At 36.6% G+C, this 20,184-nt stretch overlaps 1 protein-coding gene across 1 annotated transcript; it reads right to left on the reverse strand.

Moving 5' to 3' along the window:
- Window positions 1-328: 328 nt before the first annotated feature.
- Window positions 329-12,346, reverse strand: LOC306893305 (macrophage mannose receptor 1-like; the record flags this gene model as incomplete). Its single annotated transcript, XM_079455073.1, has 3 exons — window positions 329-1,423; window positions 1,527-1,868; window positions 12,172-12,346. 3 exons carry the CDS (start codon window positions 12,344-12,346, stop codon window positions 1,056-1,058), a joined length of 885 nt encoding a protein of 294 aa, XP_079311199.1. The 3' UTR covers window positions 329-1,055.
- Window positions 12,347-20,184: the final 7,838 nt, after the last annotated feature.

The following is a 20,184-nucleotide window of genomic DNA, read 5'->3' on the forward strand; positions in this document are numbered from 1 at the left end:
TGTTGTTTTACAGAAAAACCTGACAGATGGGATGAAAAAGGGTCTTATCTGGCGTATTGATCGGTAGTTTTCTTAAAAAAATAAAAATGTATATACTTTATAAAAACAAACGCTCTTCTTTCTCTGTTCACAACTTCATGTACAACGTAATTACGGCAAAAAAGGTCACGCTTGACCACATCACCTGCTCATTCATGCATTTATAAATTTGTATAAAACTGAACTATTGCGATTATTTCAAGTCTAGTTTTGCTGCATTTATACGTTTAATAAATCTAAACATTTTTAATAACTGTGACGATTGAAGTGAAAAGTCAGGAGAGAAAATAGTGTCTGTAGATCAGAGTTTATTTGAACTAATCCATCACCATTACATGAATCCAACACATACAGAATGAAAGTCAACCTTCACCAGATTTCATTTTTATATTTCATTTCCATATTTGAAAGAGCTAAAGCAGTAAACAAACACATCTGTTAATAATTCACTTAAACGATATATTATCCAAAATAAATGTAATTTAACTCATTTGAATATTTACTAATCACATATGAAGCAACTCAAGTGTCTCATGAGAGCAAGAAATCATTAAATGTTAGAAATAGTTGAATTGTTGTTGTTAAAGACCCTGAATCAATATCACAATAAATGTTGAATAAACATTGAACCCCATTGACATCAGTGTTTGCTTTAGTTGAGCTCTTGACTTAAGAGTTTGTTCAACATTAGAGTCAAACGGTATTAAATGAAGAAACATCTTAAGCTTACTTTGATAACTAATGTTAATCTATTGGTCTATAAATACAAAGATGCTGTGAAAGCACAAACATCTCACTGACACACACCTCACACAAACCTCAACAATGATGACAATCAGCAAACTAATTCAGATCAGCTGCAATGCATGCTGGGAGTCATGAAAGTTTGATGCAAGTATGTATTTGTAGTGTGCCCTGAGACGCTCCCTGTTGCTAAGGAACTAAACAAAAAACAGAAAATGAACAAAAAAGAGGCTTGTGTATCAGGAAATGATTTAAGATAGGTTAATATCTCTTTATTTCTCTCTTCTGGTGCAGATGAAGTTGAGTTGTTGAGATCGAGGAAGACTGATCCAGAGATGATCTCCTCCAGACTGAACTGCTCCAGCTCTGTGTTCACCGCTGCAGTCATCCAGATGATACTGACCCTCTGGAGCCCAATTCTGATAGCAGACGACCTCTCCTCGTACCCAGATCCAGAGATCCATGAGACAGTAATAGTGTAACCCCAGCCACACCTGAGCAGTCGAGGCCTGATGAAGAACTTCAGTCACCCAGCGCTGAATCTTCTCTGAATCCACTGAAACCAGATCAACATGATTCTCTCTGCAGTAACTTAAAGCTTCAGTCCAGCTCAGATTCTTCTGGATCAATTTCAGCCCATCTGAACAAACAACAAAACACAAACACTGTGACTGAACTGAGATCAGTTTCATCATGAATAAACTTCTGTCATCAAACACACACATTGACTTTCATTAACTCACCTTCATGACACACAAAAGTCTGAGGGTAACTGCAACCTGCATCATGCCATTGACCCTCATGACTCATAAAGGCATCTGTACAATCTTCAGAACCAACAGCACTATTCGGTTCACCAGACTGCCAGTATCTGAAGGAGGAGTCAGTGTTATCTGACCACTCCCACAAGTCTCTGAACAGACCAATCCAGACAGATGTCTGAGGATTATTAATGATGTTGTGAATCAGTTGATGGTCAGTCTGGTTCCTCACACTGGTCAGATCAGTATGATGCCGTCTGCAGAAACTCTGAGCTTCTCTCCACGTTTGACTAGAAGAATCAATGATGTTTGTTTTACTGCTGTCTGTTGAAGAAAAGAAAGATTCAAGTCTCATGATTTTCATTCATTCTCATTAAACTCACAGTTCAGATGTCAATCTACAGAAACTTGTTTCTTCTAAAGTCTTGATAAATGCTGAACTTGTTCAGGTGTCAGAACACAAAGTGAATATGAAAGCGTGGAGTGATGTCACAGGTCCTAAAACACGTAGAAACAGTTCTGAAACATCAAGCTACTTACAGCGTATCATCAACACAAACTGACTCCATTTACAATAAAACAAACAATCACATCAGACACATGATTATAAGAGAACAAGAGTCATGAGGTCCACTGAAGGAAACACTGAACACCATTAGAGGTTTTGATCTTATTGTTCATGTTTTCATCTTCACTTCATTATCTCATTGACTCGATCTGATTTGACTCATTCACTTGTTCAATATGTAGAAATCTAAATCATTCTGTGCTGGAGACCCGAGGACTGGAGTTAAACCCCAGACTTAAACTTAGACTTCACTTCAAAAGAAACTTTCATCAACTTAGAAGAGGCCAGTTTAGTCTCCAGCAGTATTACAATAGTCCATCTACAGGGACACTACTAGCAGACTGATCATTATATACTTACTAAATCAATAAATAACACTTAAAATACACTAAAACTTTACTTATGTACTGTGATGTTTATTATTGTTTCTTATGATCGCGTGTGTTCTGTGTCTTAACTGTGATGTTTATTATTGTTTCTTATGATCGTGTGTTCTGTGTCTTAACTGTGATGTTAATTATTGTTTCTTATGATCGTGTGTTCTGTGTCTTAACTGTGATGTTTATTATTGTTTCTTATGATCGCGTGTTCTGTGTCTTAACTGTGATGATTATTATTTTTTCTTATAGTCTCGTGTTCTGTGTCTTAACTGTGATGTTTATTATTGTTTCTTATGATCGTGTGTTCTGTGTCTTAACTGTGATGATTATTATTGTTTCTTATGATCGTGTGTTCTGTGTCTTAACTGTGATGTTTATTATTGTTTCTTATGATCGTGTGTTCTGTGTCTTAACTGTGATGATTATTATTGTTTCTTATGGTCTCGTGTTCTGTGTCTTAACTGTGATGATTATTATTGTTTCTTATGATCGCGTGTTCTGTGTCTTAACTGTGATGATTATTATTGTTTCTTATGATCTCGTGTTCTGTGTCTTAACTGTGATGATTATTATTGTTTCTTATGATCGCGTGTTCTGTGTCTTAACTGTGATGATTATTATTGTTTCTTATGATCGCGTGTTCTGTGTCTTAACTGTGATGATTATTATTGTTTCTTATGATCTCGTGTTCTGTGTCTTAACTGTGATGATTATTATTGTTTCTTATGATCGCGTGTTCTGTGTCTTAACTGTGATGTTTATTATTGTTTCTTATGATCGCGTGTGTTCTGTGTCTTAACTGTGATGATTATTATTGTTTCTTATGATCGTGTGTTCTGTGTCTTAACTGTGATGTTTATTATTGTTTCTTATGATCGTGTGTTCTGTCTTAACTGTGATGTTTATTATTGTTTCTTATGATCGCGTGTGTTCTGTGTCTTAACTGTGATGTTTATTATTGTTTCTTATGATCGTGTGTTCTGTGTCTTAACTGTGATGATTATTATTGTTTCTTATGATCGCGTGTTCTGTGTCTTAACTGTGATGTTTATTATTGTATTATTATTGTTTCTTATGATCGCGTGTTCCGTGTCTTAACTGTGATGATTATTGTTGTTTCTTATGATCGCGTGTTCCGTGTCTTAACTGTGATGTTTATTATTGTTTCTTATGATCGTGTGTTCTGTGTCTTAACTGTGATGATTATTGTTGTTTCTTATGATCGCGTGTTCCGTGTCTTAACTGTGATGTTTATTATTGTTTCTTATGATCGTGTGTTCTGTGTCTTAACTGTGATGATTATTATTGTTTCTTATGATCGCGTGTTCTGTGTCTTAACTGTGATGATTATTATTGTTTCTTATGATCGCGTGTTCTGTGTCTTAACTGTGATGTTTATTATTGTTTCTTATGATCGTGTGTTCTGTGTCTTAACTGTGATGATTATTATTGTTTCTTATGGTCTCGTGTTCTGTGTCTTAACTGTGATGATTATTATTGTTTCTTATGGTCTCGTGTTCTGTGTCTTAACTGTGATGATTATTATTGTTTCTTATGATCGCGTGTTCTGTGTCTTAACTGTGATGTTTATTATTGTTTCTTATGATCGTGTGTTCTGTGTCTTAACTGTGATGATTATTATTGTTTCTTATGATCGCGTGTTCTGTGTCTTAACTGTGATGTTAATTATTGTTTCTTATGATCGTGTGTTCTGTGTCTTAACTGTGATGTTTATTATTGTTTCTTATGATCGCGTGTTCTGTGTCTTAACTGTGATGATTATTATTGTTTCTTATGATCGCGTGTTCTGTGTCTTAACTGTGATGTTTATTATTGTTTCTTATGATCGCGTGTTCTGTGTCTTAACTGTGATGATTATTATTTTTTCTTATAGTCTCGTGTTCTGTGTCTTAACTGTGATGTTTATTATTGTTTCTTATGATCGTGTGTTCTGTGTCTTAACTGTGATGATTATTATTGTTTCTTATGATCGTGTGTTCTGTGTCTTAACTGTGATGTTTATTATTGTTTCTTATGATCGTGTGTTCTGTGTCTTAACTGTGATGATTATTATTGTTTCTTATGGTCTCGTGTTCTGTGTCTTAACTGTGATGATTATTATTGTTTCTTATGATCGCGTGTTCTGTGTCTTAACTGTGATGATTATTATTGTTTCTTATGATCTCGTGTTCTGTGTCTTAACTGTGATGATTATTATTGTTTCTTATGATCGCGTGTTCTGTGTCTTAACTGTGATGATTATTATTGTTTCTTATGGTCTCGTGTTCTGTGTCTTAACTGTGATGATTATTATTGTTTCTTATGATCGCGTGTTCTGTGTCTTAACTGTGATGTTTATTATTGTTTCTTATGATCGCGTGTGTTCTGTGTCTTAACTGTGATGATTATTATTGTTTCTTATGATCGTGTGTTCTGTGTCTTAACTGTGATGTTTATTATTGTTTCTTATGATCTCGTGTTCTGTGTCTTAACTGTGATGATTATTATTGTTTCTTATGATCTCGTGTTCTGTGTCTTAACTGTGATGTTTATTATTGTTTCTTATGATCGCGTGTTCTGTGTCTTAACTGTGATGATTATTATTGTTTCTTATGATCACGTGTTCTGTGTCTTAACTGTGATGTTTATTATTGTTTCTTATGATCGTGTGTTCTGTCTTAACTGTGATGTTTATTATTGTTTCTTATGATCGCGTGTGTTCTGTGTCTTAACTGTGATGTTTATTATTGTTTCTTATGATCGTGTGTTCTGTGTCTTAACTGTGATGATTATTATTGTTTCTTATGATCGCGTGTTCTGTGTCTTAACTGTGATGTTTATTATTGTTTCTTATGATCGCGTGTTCTGTGTCTTAACTGTGATGTTTATTATTGTTTCTTATGATCGTGTGTTCTGTCTTAACTGTGATGTTTATTATTGTTTCTTATGATCGCGTGTTCTGTGTCTTAACTGTGATGTTTATTATTGTTTCTTATGATCGCGTGTTCTGTGTCTTAACTGTGATGTTTATTATTGTTTCTTATGATCGCGTGTTCTGTGTCTTAACTGTGATGTTTATTATTGTTTCTTATGATCGTGTGTTCTGTGTCTTAACTGTGATGTTTATTATTGTTTCTTATGATCGCTTGTGTTCTGTGTCTTAACTGTGATGATTATTATTGTTTCTTATGATCGTGTGTTCTGTGTCTTAACTGTGATGTTTATTATTGTTTCTTATGATCGCGTGTTCTGTGTCTTAACTGTGATGTTTATTATTGTTTCTTATGATCGTGTGTTCTGTGTCTTAACTGTGATGTTTATTATTGTTTCTTATGATCGCGTGTTCTGTGTCTTAACTGTGATGATTATTATTTTTTCTTATGATCGCGTGTTCTGTGTCTTAACTGTGATGTTTATTATTGTTTCTTATGATCGCGTGTTCTGTGTCTTAACTGTGATGTTTATTATTGTTTCTTATGATCGTGTGTTCTGTGTCTTAACTGTGATGTTTATTATTGTTTCTTATGATCGCGTGTGTTCTGTGTCTTAACTGTGATGATTATTATTGTTTCTTATGATCGTGTGTTCTGTGTCTTAACTGTGATGTTTATTATTGTTTCTTATGATCGTGTGTTCTGTGTCTTAACTGTGATGTTTATTATTGTTTCTTATGATCGCGTGTTCTGTGTCTTAACTGTGATGATTATTATTGTTTCTTATGATCGCGTGTTCCGTGTCTTAACTGTGATGTTTATTATTGTTTCTTATGATCTCGTGTTCTGTGTCTTAACTGTGATGTTTATTATTGTTTCTTATGATCGCGTGTTCCGTGTCTTAACTGTGATGTTTATTATTGTTTCTTATGATCTCGTGTTCTGTGTCTTAACTGTGATGTTTATTATTGTTTCTTATGATCGCGTGTTCTGTGTCTTAACTGTGATGATTATTATTGTTTCTTATGATCGTGTGTTCTGTGTCTTAACTGTGATGTTTATTATTGTTTCTTATGATCGCGTGTTCTGTGTCTTAACTGTGATGATTATTATTGTTTCTTATGATCTCGTGTTCTGTGTCTTAACTGTGATGATTATTATTGTTTCTTATGATCGCGTGTTCTGTGTCTTAACTGTGATGTTTAGTATTGTTTCTTATGATCGCGTGTTCTGTGTCTTAACTGTGATGATTATTATTGTTTCTTATGATCGCGTGTTCTGTGTCTTAACTGTGATGATTATTATTGTTTCTTATGATCGCGTGTTCTGTGTCTTAACTGTGATGTTAAGTATTGTTTCTTATGATCGCGTGTTCTGTGTCTTAACTGTGATGTTTATTATTGTTTCTTATGATCGCGTGTTCTGTGTCTTAACTGTGATGATTATTATTGTTTCTTATGATCGTGTGTTCTGTGTCTTAACTGTGATGTTTATTATTGTTTCTTATGATCGTGTGTTCTGTGTCTTAACTGTGATGATTATTATTGTTTCTTATGATCGTGTGTTCTGTGTCTTAACTGTGATGATTATTATTGTTTCTTATGATCTCGTGTTCTGTGTAACTGTGATGATTATTATTGTTTCTTATGATCGTGTGTTCTGTGTCTTAACTGTGATGATTATTATTGTTTCTTATGATCGTGTGTTCTGTGTCTTAACTGTGATGTTTATTATTGTTTCTTATGATCGTGTGTTCTGTGTCTTAACTGTGATGTTTATTATTGTTTCTTATGATCGTGTGTTCTGTGTCTTAACTGTGATGATTATTATTGTTTCTTATGGTCTCGTGTTCTGTGTCTTAACTGTGATGATTATTATTGTTTCTTATGATCGCGTGTTCTGTGTCTTAACTGTGATGTTTATTATTGTTTCTTATGATCGCGTGTTCTGTGTCTTAACTGTGATGTTTATTATTGTTTCTTATGATCGCGTGTTCTGTGTCTTAACTGTGATGATTATTATTGTTTCTTATGATCGTGTGTTCTGTGTCTTAACTGTGATGATTATTATTGTTTCTTATGATCGTGTGTTCTGTGTCTTAACTGTGATGATTATTATTGTTTCTTATGGTCTCGTGTTCTGTGTCTTAACTGTGATGTTTATTATTGTTTCTTATGATCGTGTGTTCTGTGTCTTAACTGTGATGATTATTATTGTTTCTTATGATCGCGTGTTCCGTGTCTTAACTGTGATGATTATTGTTGTTTCTTATGATCGCGTGTTCCGTGTCTTAACTGTGATGTTTATTATTGTTTCTTATGATCGTGTGTTCTGTGTCTTAACTGTGATGATTATTGTTGTTTCTTATGATCGCGTGTTCCGTGTCTTAACTGTGATGTTTATTATTGTTTCTTATGATCGTGTGTTCTGTGTCTTAACTGTGATGATTATTATTGTTTCTTATGATCTCGTGTTCTGTGTCTTAACTGTGATGTTTATTATTGTTTCTTATGATCTCGTGTTCTGTGTCTTAACTGTGATGATTATTATTGTTTCTTATGATCGCGTGTTCTGTGTCTTAACTGTGATGATTATTATTGTTTCTTATGATCGCGTGTTCTGTGTCTTAACTGTGATGTTTATTATTGTTTCTTATGATCGTGTGTTCTGTGTCTTAACTGTGATGATTATTATTGTTTCTTATGGTCTCGTGTTCTGTGTCTTAACTGTGATGATTATTATTGTTTCTTATGGTCTCGTGTTCTGTGTCTTAACTGTGATGATTATTATTGTTTCTTATGATCGCGTGTTCTGTGTCTTAACTGTGATGTTTATTATTGTTTCTTATGATCGTGTGTTCTGTGTCTTAACTGTGATGATTATTATTGTTTCTTATGATCGCGTGTTCTGTGTCTTAACTGTGATGATTATTATTGTTTCTTATGATCGCGTGTTCTGTGTCTTAACTGTGATGTTTAGTATTGTTTCTTATGATCGTGTGTTCTGTGTCTTAACTGTGATGATTATTATTGTTTCTTATGATCGCGTGTTCTGTGTCTTAACTGTGATGTTTATTATTGTTTCTTATGATCGCGTGTTCTGTGTCTTAACTGTGATGTTTATTATTGTTTCTTATGATCGCGTGTTCTGTGTCTTAACTGTGATGTTTATTATTGTTTCTTATGATCGTGTGTTCTGTGTCTTAACTGTGATGATTATTATTGTTTCTTATGGTCTCGTGTTCTGTGTCTTAACTGTGATGATTATTATTGTTTCTTATGGTCTCGTGTTCTGTGTCTTAACTGTGATGATTATTATTGTTTCTTATGATCGCGTGTTCTGTGTCTTAACTGTGATGTTTATTATTGTTTCTTATGATCGTGTGTTCTGTGTCTTAACTGTGATGATTATTATTGTTTCTTATGATCGCGTGTTCTGTGTCTTAACTGTGATGTTAATTATTGTTTCTTATGATCGTGTGTTCTGTGTCTTAACTGTGATGTTTATTATTGTTTCTTATGATCGCGTGTTCTGTGTCTTAACTGTGATGATTATTATTTTTTCTTATAGTCTCGTGTTCTGTGTCTTAACTGTGATGTTTATTATTGTTTCTTATGATCGTGTGTTCTGTGTCTTAACTGTGATGATTATTATTGTTTCTTATGATCGTGTGTTCTGTGTCTTAACTGTGATGTTTATTATTGTTTCTTATGATCGTGTGTTCTGTGTCTTAACTGTGATGATTATTATTGTTTCTTATGGTCTCGTGTTCTGTGTCTTAACTGTGATGATTATTATTGTTTCTTATGATCGCGTGTTCTGTGTCTTAACTGTGATGATTATTATTGTTTCTTATGATCTCGTGTTCTGTGTCTTAACTGTGATGATTTTTATTGTTTCTTATGATCGCGTGTTCTGTGTCTTAACTGTGATGATTATTATTGTTTCTTATGGTCTCGTGTTCTGTGTCTTAACTGTGATGATTATTATTGTTTCTTATGATCGCGTGTTCTGTGTCTTAACTGTGATGTTTATTATTGTTTCTTATGATCGCGTGTGTTCTGTGTCTTAACTGTGATGATTATTATTGTTTCTTATGATCGTGTGTTCTGTGTCTTAACTGTGATGTTTATTATTGTTTCTTATGATCGTGTGTTCTGTCTTAACTGTGATGTTTATTATTGTTTCTTATGATCGCGTGTGTTCTGTGTCTTAACTGTGATGTTTATTATTGTTTCTTATGATCGTGTGTTCTGTGTCTTAACTGTGATGATTATTATTGTTTCTTATGATCGCGTGTTCTGTGTCTTAACTGTGATGTTTATTATTGTTTCTTATGATCGCGTGTTCTGTGTCTTAACTGTGATGTTTATTATTGTTTCTTATGATCGTGTGTTCTGTCTTAACTGTGATGTTTATTATTGTTTCTTATGATCGCGTGTTCTGTGTCTTAACTGTGATGTTTATTATTGTTTCTTATGATCGCGTGTTCTGTGTCTTAACTGTGATGATTATTATTGTTTCTTATGATCGCGTGTTCTGTGTCTTAACTGTGATGTTTATTATTGTTTCTTATGATCGCGTGTTCTGTGTCTTAACTGTGATGTTTATTATTGTTTCTTATGATCGTGTGTTCTGTGTCTTAACTGTGATGTTTATTATTGTTTCTTATGATCGCGTGTGTTCTGTGTCTTAACTGTGATGATTATTATTGTTTCTTATGATCGTGTGTTCTGTGTCTTAACTGTGATGTTTATTATTGTTTCTTATGATCGCGTGTTCTGTGTCTTAACTGTGATGTTTATTATTGTTTCTTATGATCGCGTGTTCTGTGTCTTAACTGTGATGATTATTATTTTTTCTTATGATCGCGTGTTCTGTGTCTTAACTGTGATGTTTATTATTGTTTCTTATGATCGCGTGTTCTGTGTCTTAACTGTGATGATTATTATTGTTTCTTATGATCGTGTGTTCTGTGTCTTAACTGTGATGATTATTATTTTTTCTTATGATCGCGTGTTCTGTGTCTTAACTGTGATGTTTCTTATTGTTTCTTATGATCGCGTGTGTTCTGTGTCTTAACTGTGATGATTATTATTGTTTCTTATGATCGTGTGTTCTGTGTCTTAACTGTGATGATTATTATTGTTTCTTATGATCGCGTGTTCTGTGTCTTAACCGTGATGTTTATTATTGTTTCTTATGATCTCGTGTTCTGTGTCTTAACTGTGATGTTTATTATTGTTTCTTATGATCGCGTGTTCTGTGTCTTAACTGTGATGATTATTATTGTTTCTTATGATCGCGTGTTCTGTGTCTTAACTGTGATGTTTATTATTGTTTCTTATGATCGCGTGTTCCGTGTCTTAACTGTGATGTTTATTATTGTTTCTTATGATCTCGTGTTCTGATGTTTATTATTGTTTCTTATGATCGTGTGTTCTGTGTCTTAACTGTGATGATTATTATTGTTTCTTATGATCGCGTGTTCCGTGTCTTAACTGTGATGATTATTGTTGTTTCTTATGATCGCGTGTTCCGTGTCTTAACTGTGATGTTTATTATTGTTTCTTATGATCGTGTGTTCTGTGTCTTAACTGTGATGATTATTGTTGTTTCTTATGATCGCGTGTTCCGTGTCTTAACTGTGATGTTTATTATTGTTTCTTATGATCGTGTGTTCTGTGTCTTAACTGTGATGATTATTATTGTTTCTTATGATCTCGTGTTCTGTGTCTTAACTGTGATGTTTATTATTGTTTCTTATGATCTCGTGTTCTGTGTCTTAACTGTGATGATTATTATTGTTTCTTATGATCGCGTGTTCTGTGTCTTAACTGTGATGATTATTATTGTTTCTTATGATCGTGTGTTCTGTGTCTTAACTGTGATGATTATTATTGTTTCTTATGATCGCGTGTTCTGTGTCTTAACTGTGATGTTTATTATTGTTTCTTATGATCGTGTGTTCTGTGTCTTAACTGTGATGATTATTATTGTTTCTTATGGTCTCGTGTTCTGTGTCTTAACTGTGATGATTATTATTGTTTCTTATGGTCTCGTGTTCTGTGTCTTAACTGTGATGATTATTATTGTTTCTTATGATCGCGTGTTCTGTGTCTTAACTGTGATGTTTATTATTGTTTCTTATGATCGTGTGTTCTGTGTCTTAACTGTGATGATTATTATTGTTTCTTATGATCGCGTGTTCTGTGTCTTAACTGTGATGATTATTATTGTTTCTTATGATCGCGTGTTCTGTGTCTTAACTGTGATGATTATTATTGTTTCTTATGATCGCGTGTTCTGTGTCTTAACTGTGATGTTTAGTATTGTTTCTTATGATCGCGTGTTCTGTGTCTTAACTGTGATGTTTATTATTGTTTCTTATGATCGCGTGTTCTGTGTCTTAACTGTGATGTTTAGTATTGTTTCTTATGATCGTGTGTTCTGTGTCTTAACTGTGATGATTATTATTGTTTCTTATGATCGCGTGTTCTGTGTCTTAACTGTGATGATTATTATTGTTTCTTATGATCGCGTGTTCTGTGTCTTAACTGTGATGATTATTATTGTTTCTTATGATCATGTTTTGTGAAGGTTTGTTGTCACTCACCATTATAGCAGATGAACTGTGACCTCTCATCACAGTTCTGCTGACGCCACGTTCCATTTCTCATAACAGCACAATTATTTTGTGTCAGTCGATGGATCAGTTTCCCAGTTCAGATATTTCACAGGATCACACAGAGACCACTTCCATTTATAAACATCTGTTCTCTTCAGTCCAATCCAGACATTCACCTGACTGTTATTCACAGTCTTCATCAGCTCGTTCATGTCATTGATGTTGTTGACTTTGGCCAGATCTGTGTAGTTCTCTCTGCAGTATCTCTGAGCTTCAGTCCAGTTCTTATTCATGTTTATATAGTGATAGCGGCGCTGAATGCATTCAGATATTGAACAGAGAGCTGAAAGAGAGAGTTTGAGTCTTTATTAAAACACACAGAATCTATTCACAAACATAAACCAGAAACGCAAACTCACCGATGACAAGAAGACTGAAATATACAATCTGAGCCATTTCTGAGGAAGAAACACATTGAAAACATTAAATGTAAAAAAATCACATTTTGGTAACCACGATAAATAAATAATAAATGAATTTACAAAATGTCGAAATACTATATATAAATATGCATCAAATAAATGTGATATGAAAGGTTGTTATATTGTGTCTCTACATGTTAAAACTTTCACAATGTTTATAAAACAGAGTCGTGTGAAAATAATGATATTAATATGAATGAGAATCTTACTTTTCATCTCTTGTGTGTTTCTCTGGTGAATCTGCTGCTGTTTGTCTCTCTGTGTGTTTCTATGTCTTTATATCACATCTGATCTTCAGCGCCTCACATCATTTGTTTATTTCTCTGGAAAGACTTATTTTCATATTTTACATCCTGCTTATTTGTATATTCCCCCTCTCACTGTTGTGATAATAAACAGAACTGAAATGAGGAGAAATGAGGTGTCTGTTCTTATCTTGTTTGTATGGTGTCACATAGAAGTTACGTATCAGTAAAACAGTGAATAAAAGATATGAGGCTTTCTTCAATACATATTTTAAACACTTATAATTCACTTGCAATTGAATTATTTTACTAGATATTTTCGTGTATGACCTACAGATGTAAGACAGGATACAGGTTCACATTATAAATAATAATTTTTGATGTCGGGGGAGAGTGTGCGGCAGGCAGGACGCGTATCAAACAGTGTTTTTGCGCGCTTGAACGTCACTGTGGGAAAGGGACACATTACGACGGCTCATCCGAGAAATGGAGAAATATTGAGTTCCTGTATCACTCCGTTCATCAAGTGTCATCCAAACGGCTATAGGCCTATCATGAGGGGAAATTGTCCATCTCTCTCCAAAGTCTCTACATCAAGCGTTCTAGCCAGTAGGGAACATGTGCGATTGGAACGTACCCGAAGCGGTTTTCCAAACTGTGCTACACAAGGCTGTAAAACTCTGGTTTAAAGGTTCTGTCTGTAAGTTTCAGAGACCACTATTGGCGATGTAGGAAATTGCAACCTACAGGACACCTTACCCCTGATTGCTCTGCAGTAATGTGCCACTGTAAAAAACAACTTGTAAGTCGCTTTGGATAAAAGCGTCTGCCAAATGAATAAATGTAAATGTACTACCACACTTCTCCCTGTACTGCCTTGAAGAAGGCTTCATTGGTATTCACAGGCAGTACCGGGAGGACATTACGGTATTAGGCCACATCAAGGAGCCTGGGGATGACAACAGGGAGTACCGCTATGGTGCCTATAGACACTTTATTTATTGGCAACATGGATCTTTAGGCCAGGGAAACCGACTTGTCATCCCCAGTTGTTGTGTTTGGAGGATCAGGGACAAGTTCTCTGATCCTCAAGGACACTACACAGGATTATTTCTGGGTTATGAATTTCCATCCAGGCTCTCTAGCAAGTTCAGACAGTACCACAAGAGTACTCAACAACCTGCCTTAGCATTGTCAAAGCATCAAATAAATGTACATAGTTTATCATTTATATATTATACGTTTTTTATATATTTATTTTGTCTATATGTAAAATTATGATATTTTTGTGATTACGTCATGTCCAGAAGTATTGTTATGTTGTAAAATTGGATTGCAATAAACCGTTACACATAGATGTCTTTGATGTATTAATTGTCATACATTTTCTTCATGAATCCTTTTTTTCACATGTTTATTACTATTTACATTAGCTCCTGTGTTTATAATTATTCATATTTACATAAAAGGTACATTTGTAACAACTTTTTTAGAGACCAGGCGATCTCCTATGTGGACCGTTCCACATCAGGTGCTGCTTGGAATAATGACCCTGTTGATGACAATGGTATTACAAAATGTATTGTGATGTTAATATCATTCAGTGATATGAAATATGGTACAACATATGCAAGAAACAAGTGTAAATTACCTAGACCTCGCCTGACTTGTGTCTGCAGCAATTCTGATAAGGATGGTGCAGGTATATGGGGGAACCAAACCAAGCATTCTGGGGTCATCTGATCGAAGGCTCCTCCTAGGCATACCCGCTTCACATGTCAATCTGTTCTTTAAAATCTGTCCTTGCAGCTCGGAAATGTATCCATAAGAATCCAATAAGAAGTGATTCTGGAATGCCTCTAGGTCTGTTGATCTGATAAAACAGTTGAATTTCTTATATATATATATATATATGTGTGTGTGTGTATATTTATGGCCTTATAAAATATAACTAATTACTAAAGAATGCCAGTGTGTTGTATAGCCACACTTTACCTGAATCGCAGGTATTTGTGAACATCTTTCAGCCATCTTTTATTGAGGACTATTGCCACTAATGCTTTGTGGCATTGTGAGTCTCTCTGGATCCACTTCTTTCCCTTTATTTCTTAAGGTTCAAGGTTCACGTGCCGACAACTTCCCATAGTCCAGGTATGGACGTCACAGATATGGTGAATGATGCCAACCCATAAGGACTGCAAACCATAAAAATGCAGTAATATTATGCCCTTACTATGACAATAAATAAAATGACTCACTGACATAAAAATATGTAGTGCTTACCATAAACTGCTCACGTGTGTCGGCTGTCTTGCAACACCACCAGAAATGGTTCACAATATCTTTCAACCAGTTCAGAAGTTTTTTTTGCTGCCTTGAATAGAGAAACAAAAATTTAATATATTAATGTAAAATATAGGCACTCAGTCGTAGGCTATGTAGGTATAAGACAAAAATGCTTATGGTTCAAAATAACTTGTTAACTGCATACTGTTAAAAATAGATGTACAGAAAAGTTACTTTATGGTCAACACATGAGACATAACATGAGCCATGTACTGCACTTACTGCTGCTATTTTCTTGGCAAGGTTCTTCGCGCTATGCCACGTGTCAAGACTGATGAATTTCAAGGGCCTTATATTTTCCTTTATCTGGGTCTTTGAAGAGGTCAAATAATGTTACGTTAACACTATATTTACATTATACTTATATACATGTATTCATATGTGATGTAAGATTTTTACTTACTCATAAGAGCACCAATCTGGGCATGAGCATCTGTGCAGATCTCCACAAGCTTCATCTCAGATGTCAGATGTAATAGTTGCCAGACAACAAAATGTTGGTGGACAAGAGAAAATCTCCAGCTTGCGTTCCAAACTTCACTACAGGTTGGGAATTCCACCTCCACAAGCTGTGGCCATTTGGACAGACCTAAATATAAAATAGCAGTATCATTACCTTTTGTCATGTACAGCACTAAGTTTTAATATATGTAATATTTACAGAAATTGACTGATCTGGTATGCTGTGACTGTTTGAACTTACCCATTCAATAGCAGTTGCTGTGCCCCGTAGGCTATGTTTATTCAAAAGGTGCAACAGAGTTACACGTCAAACCCGTCCTCAAAAGGAATTTGCATTTTTCTGCAGGCAGAATGAGAAATGTAGCCAGTTGCCTTAAGCAGTTGTCATACACAATGGAAGCTCTGGCACCTATAATGTCATCTTCACAAAGGACAGGCTGTGGTCCTGGGAACAAAGGGTCCTGACCATGGGGAGAAGGCGCATCAGGGGAGGCTTTATATGTAGGCAGGTCATGCACGGTCTCATGAATTCCCATAATAGGAAGTCCATCGATAGACTGTGAATGCTTCAGGGCTCCTCCCTCTCTGTACAGGAACAAAATGCTGTAGTTAAGTGACACCACACCACCAACCAAATGACCAATAAACAACCTTAGAGAAATCGGTGGAATGTATTCTTCATCAGAGCTGTAACCATCCATTAGGTCACCTCCTTCCGGGGAAGAATCATCTGCCCAATCAATTATGTGCACAAGGAAACATTTCCAATAAGAACTATATAAATATATCTATATATTTATGTCTATGAAAACTTACACACTGTTCATTGGGTCATTGAAAACATTTTGGTCAACGTCCTCTCAACAATGCTCATGTCTTGTAAGCTGTGCAAAACAATGCAAAGTTGTCAAGAAGCATGTGATAAAAGTTATGATGTTACCTTTTTTCAATCTCTGTAATTACTTCGCCTTCCACATTGGCATCAATATCACATTCTCTGTAAAGATATCCAGAAAATGTTGAGTATATTTACATTTTACATTTACATTAATTCATTTGACAGATGTATGCCATATGCACATTGTAATGAAATATTGACAGTATAAATACAAAAGCTACTAAGCAAGGTCAAGCTTCTAATCAAACCTATTAATACAAAATGATTTAGATGCATGACTTGCCGGTCTGTTCCACTACAGGCACCAATGCCGGAGGAATGAATTGAGAAATCTTTCTGTTCATGGGAGTAGATGTTACAGGCCCTGTCTCATAGCTGGAAAAAAACACCAGCACCATCAAAAAACTGTACTGATCATTGTTTACATCTAGGGAAGATGGGTGTATCTACAGTAACATACAAGAGTAAATGAAAAACATCTCAAAAAGTATCAGAGCTAGTGCAAGTATAAACTTTGCCACAAACAGTTAGCATGAAAAATGAAAGCCATGGGAAAGTTATTCTGTCAATATTTCTATGCAACAGCCCAGAATAAACAACATTACAGATGTTTATAAGCAAAGTAAGGCATCACCCCAATTGATCAATTGTATCTTCTCAAATCTTCTTTGACACTGTATTGCTGATAAACTATGCAACGTGGAAGTTTGGATTTTATCCTTTCAATTATTAAATTACACATTTGTATGCACAGAAGCTAAGCAGTATTATAATATAATTTACACGCGATTTATGCAAATTATGATTGTAAACATGATTTCTAACTTGATTTGCACACGGACATGCAAAAAGGAATATTAGTACAATTACAAAGTGCTATAAAATGTACAAGGAAAAACGCTACTTCTCTTGATGATCATGCTCATCTATTAGCAAAAGCTATTAAACAAACAGTTCACTTATATTGCTTAGCAAACCCTTTTCCTGCATATCTAGGTGATTTGCGATGCAACGGCTAATATTACACACATATTCATAAATGATCCTGGATCAACCCACGTCTCCTTTATTCTGGCCAACTGTTTCATTCCTGCAGTATTCCAGGGTGACCCACCCCTGGGCGGATGGCTGTTAGGGGACAATGGCTATCTATTAAAAACATGGATGATTACACCATGTACCGTATGCCTAAAGAATGTGTTTGGCATACTGAAAACGTGCTTCAGGTGTTTGGACAAGTCAAGGGGAACATTACAGTACAGCCCTCAGAAGGTCGGAGCAGTCCTTGTGGCATGTCGTGTGTTGTATAACGTCATGGGTGTCTCTTGGACAAACATGAGGACGATTACCTTAGAAGGTGAAAGCCGATTTGCATGTGTTGATGACAATCAATGCAAATAGGCAAGCAGCAGCACAGGCGAGTAGACATCAACTGGTTCACCTTTAGCCAGGTAACTAAGCTGAATTGTTTGGTTTTAAAAGTGTACCGGTGTACATAAGAAGGACACCAAAAAGATGGTAACTATATTTAGGGGCGGTTCACATTTCGTATCTAAAACTGTGTAGAAAATGTGAACCGTCCCTTACTACATTAAAACCATGGTTAACTGGTGGGTAAGGATTGTTGCATGGTGTGTGTATGTATCTGTGATTGTTGAACAAATCTCCTTTTTCATTTTGTTCATGAGTGATAAGTAGAAGCTCATTCAGTTCGTTGTCGTTCACAAAGGAGAAGCAACGGGTCCTTTCGTTCATGTACGACAAGATCTCTCATCTCGTGAACGAGAACTAAAAGCTTTGTCCAAAAAGAATGATTCGTTCGCGAACGTAACATCACTACCAGGTTCACAAGTTCACCTGCGCAGATAACAGTGATGTTGATAGGGATAATAAAGCAAGAGCTTGGTTATGAAGGTTATGCGTATTTGGCGTGCTGTCCGGGAAGCGGGCTCCGAGCTCGCCAGATCCGAACCCAAAACACTACACCTTGGTCAGGGTGAGTGCGCAGAGCTCGGAACCGGTTTGAGCCCAGAGCACACCCCCATAAAGCAAGAAGTGGGACAGCCGCCGGAGTACGCATACCCCCCAAACGCGATGCTGAACGGTGCGGAGGCGTTGGGCTGCGTTCGGGTAAAGACAAGAGGATGATGGCTCCTTAGGAGGTGTGGTTTGTGATGAGGCAAGAATGGGGCAGGAGTTCCTCCAAGGATGGTTGAGACTGATATGGAGTGAGGGTGCCTGCTGAAGTGATGAGAAGTTAGAACCCATGAGCGGCTGGAAGTAGGCCTAGTGCCCGTATAGGTTGTAAATATGGGAATTCGGAACTATCTAAAATTAACACGTCTTCGTGGGTGTCCCTGGGATTAAGACTGATACTGGGCGGAGGCGACTGAAGGAGGGAGCCAGCTGTAGTAGAGCACCTGATGGAGGCTCCTGCTGGGGAGAACGCTGCTGTGGTGCTTGATCCGGAGAAAGTTGTAGACGGCAGAACGCGAGATGGAAGCACTGGCCTCTGCGGAGGCGATCACTGCTGCGACGCTGGCTTTAGCGCCTTAGATGGAAGCACTGCCCTCTGCGGAGGCGATCGCTGCTGCGACGCTGGCTTCGAAGCCTTAGTTGGAAGCACTGGCCTCTGCGGAGGCGATCGCTGCTGCGACGCTGGCTTCGACGCCTTCGATGGAAGCACTGGCCTCTGTGGAGGCGATCGCTGCTGCGACGCTGGCTTCGACGCCTTCGATGGAAGCACTGGCCTCTGCGGAGACGATCGCTGGCTTCGACGCCTTCGAGTGCTTGGATTTGAGACTGCGATAGGCCTTTTTGGGTGGCTGTAGTTACTTCGCCTATGCGGAAGGAGTGGCCAGAAAAGTGGTCTGCGGGAATGCCAGACAGGAGCAATACGGCTTTGAAGTGTTTTTGGAACCAGAAGCCTGTGACTGGGTGGTTAGATTTGTCAATGAAGAGAGGGTCTGATGTGGTTTTGGTCTGGGATATCCTGAAGTGAAGGTAGGCTAGAAGGGTCTGATAAGGCTGAATCGGTGACTAGAGATTGAATATATAGATGAAATGTCCCCTCCTGGTTTGGTACGTCTCGCTTTTTTTTAATGGAGAATGAAATCCTCTCTGAATCGAGTACTGATAGGTCCGATAACGTTGGATGAATAAGGGTGTTGAAGATGGATGTGGTGGAAATTTCCGAACATCTTAGAAAGCCGAAAAAGGCTAGGATAAACATGCTGTAGAGTGTGTGATCTACATGCTTGGAGTGATATCCTTTACGGAGGGTGGAAATGCATCTGGTCAGTATATCCAGGGTTATAGGTTGCCTGGCGTCTGGGCGAGCGGGCTGGGTTCTTTGACTGCCCTTGATGAGCATAGATGTTTGGGAGCTGGCTATGGCTGCGGTGAGTTGAATATGAGCTTGTGGAAGAACTGGACTCCACTCATGTCACCTTTAATTGAGCTAGCTTGGAAGTTTCTCGACAAGTTTAGGAAGGAGATGTAGGAGGTGATGGAGAGGACAGAAAAAGTGGGAAAGGGAATGTTGAACGCGTGGTGAACTTGAAGCTTTTCCATTCCGTGAGATAAGTTTGGAGGGTCCTAAGGGAGACGGCTTGGATGATGGAGTTTCGAGATGCATCGAGGAGGGTATTTAGTGGGTGGTTTACCGGAATATCAGCTCAGAATAGGGAGGTACCGGC

The sequence above is a fragment of the Barbatula barbatula genome, assembly GCF_947034865.1.
Source record: "Barbatula barbatula genome assembly, chromosome: 4".
Taxonomy (NCBI): domain Eukaryota; kingdom Metazoa; phylum Chordata; class Actinopteri; order Cypriniformes; family Nemacheilidae; genus Barbatula; species Barbatula barbatula.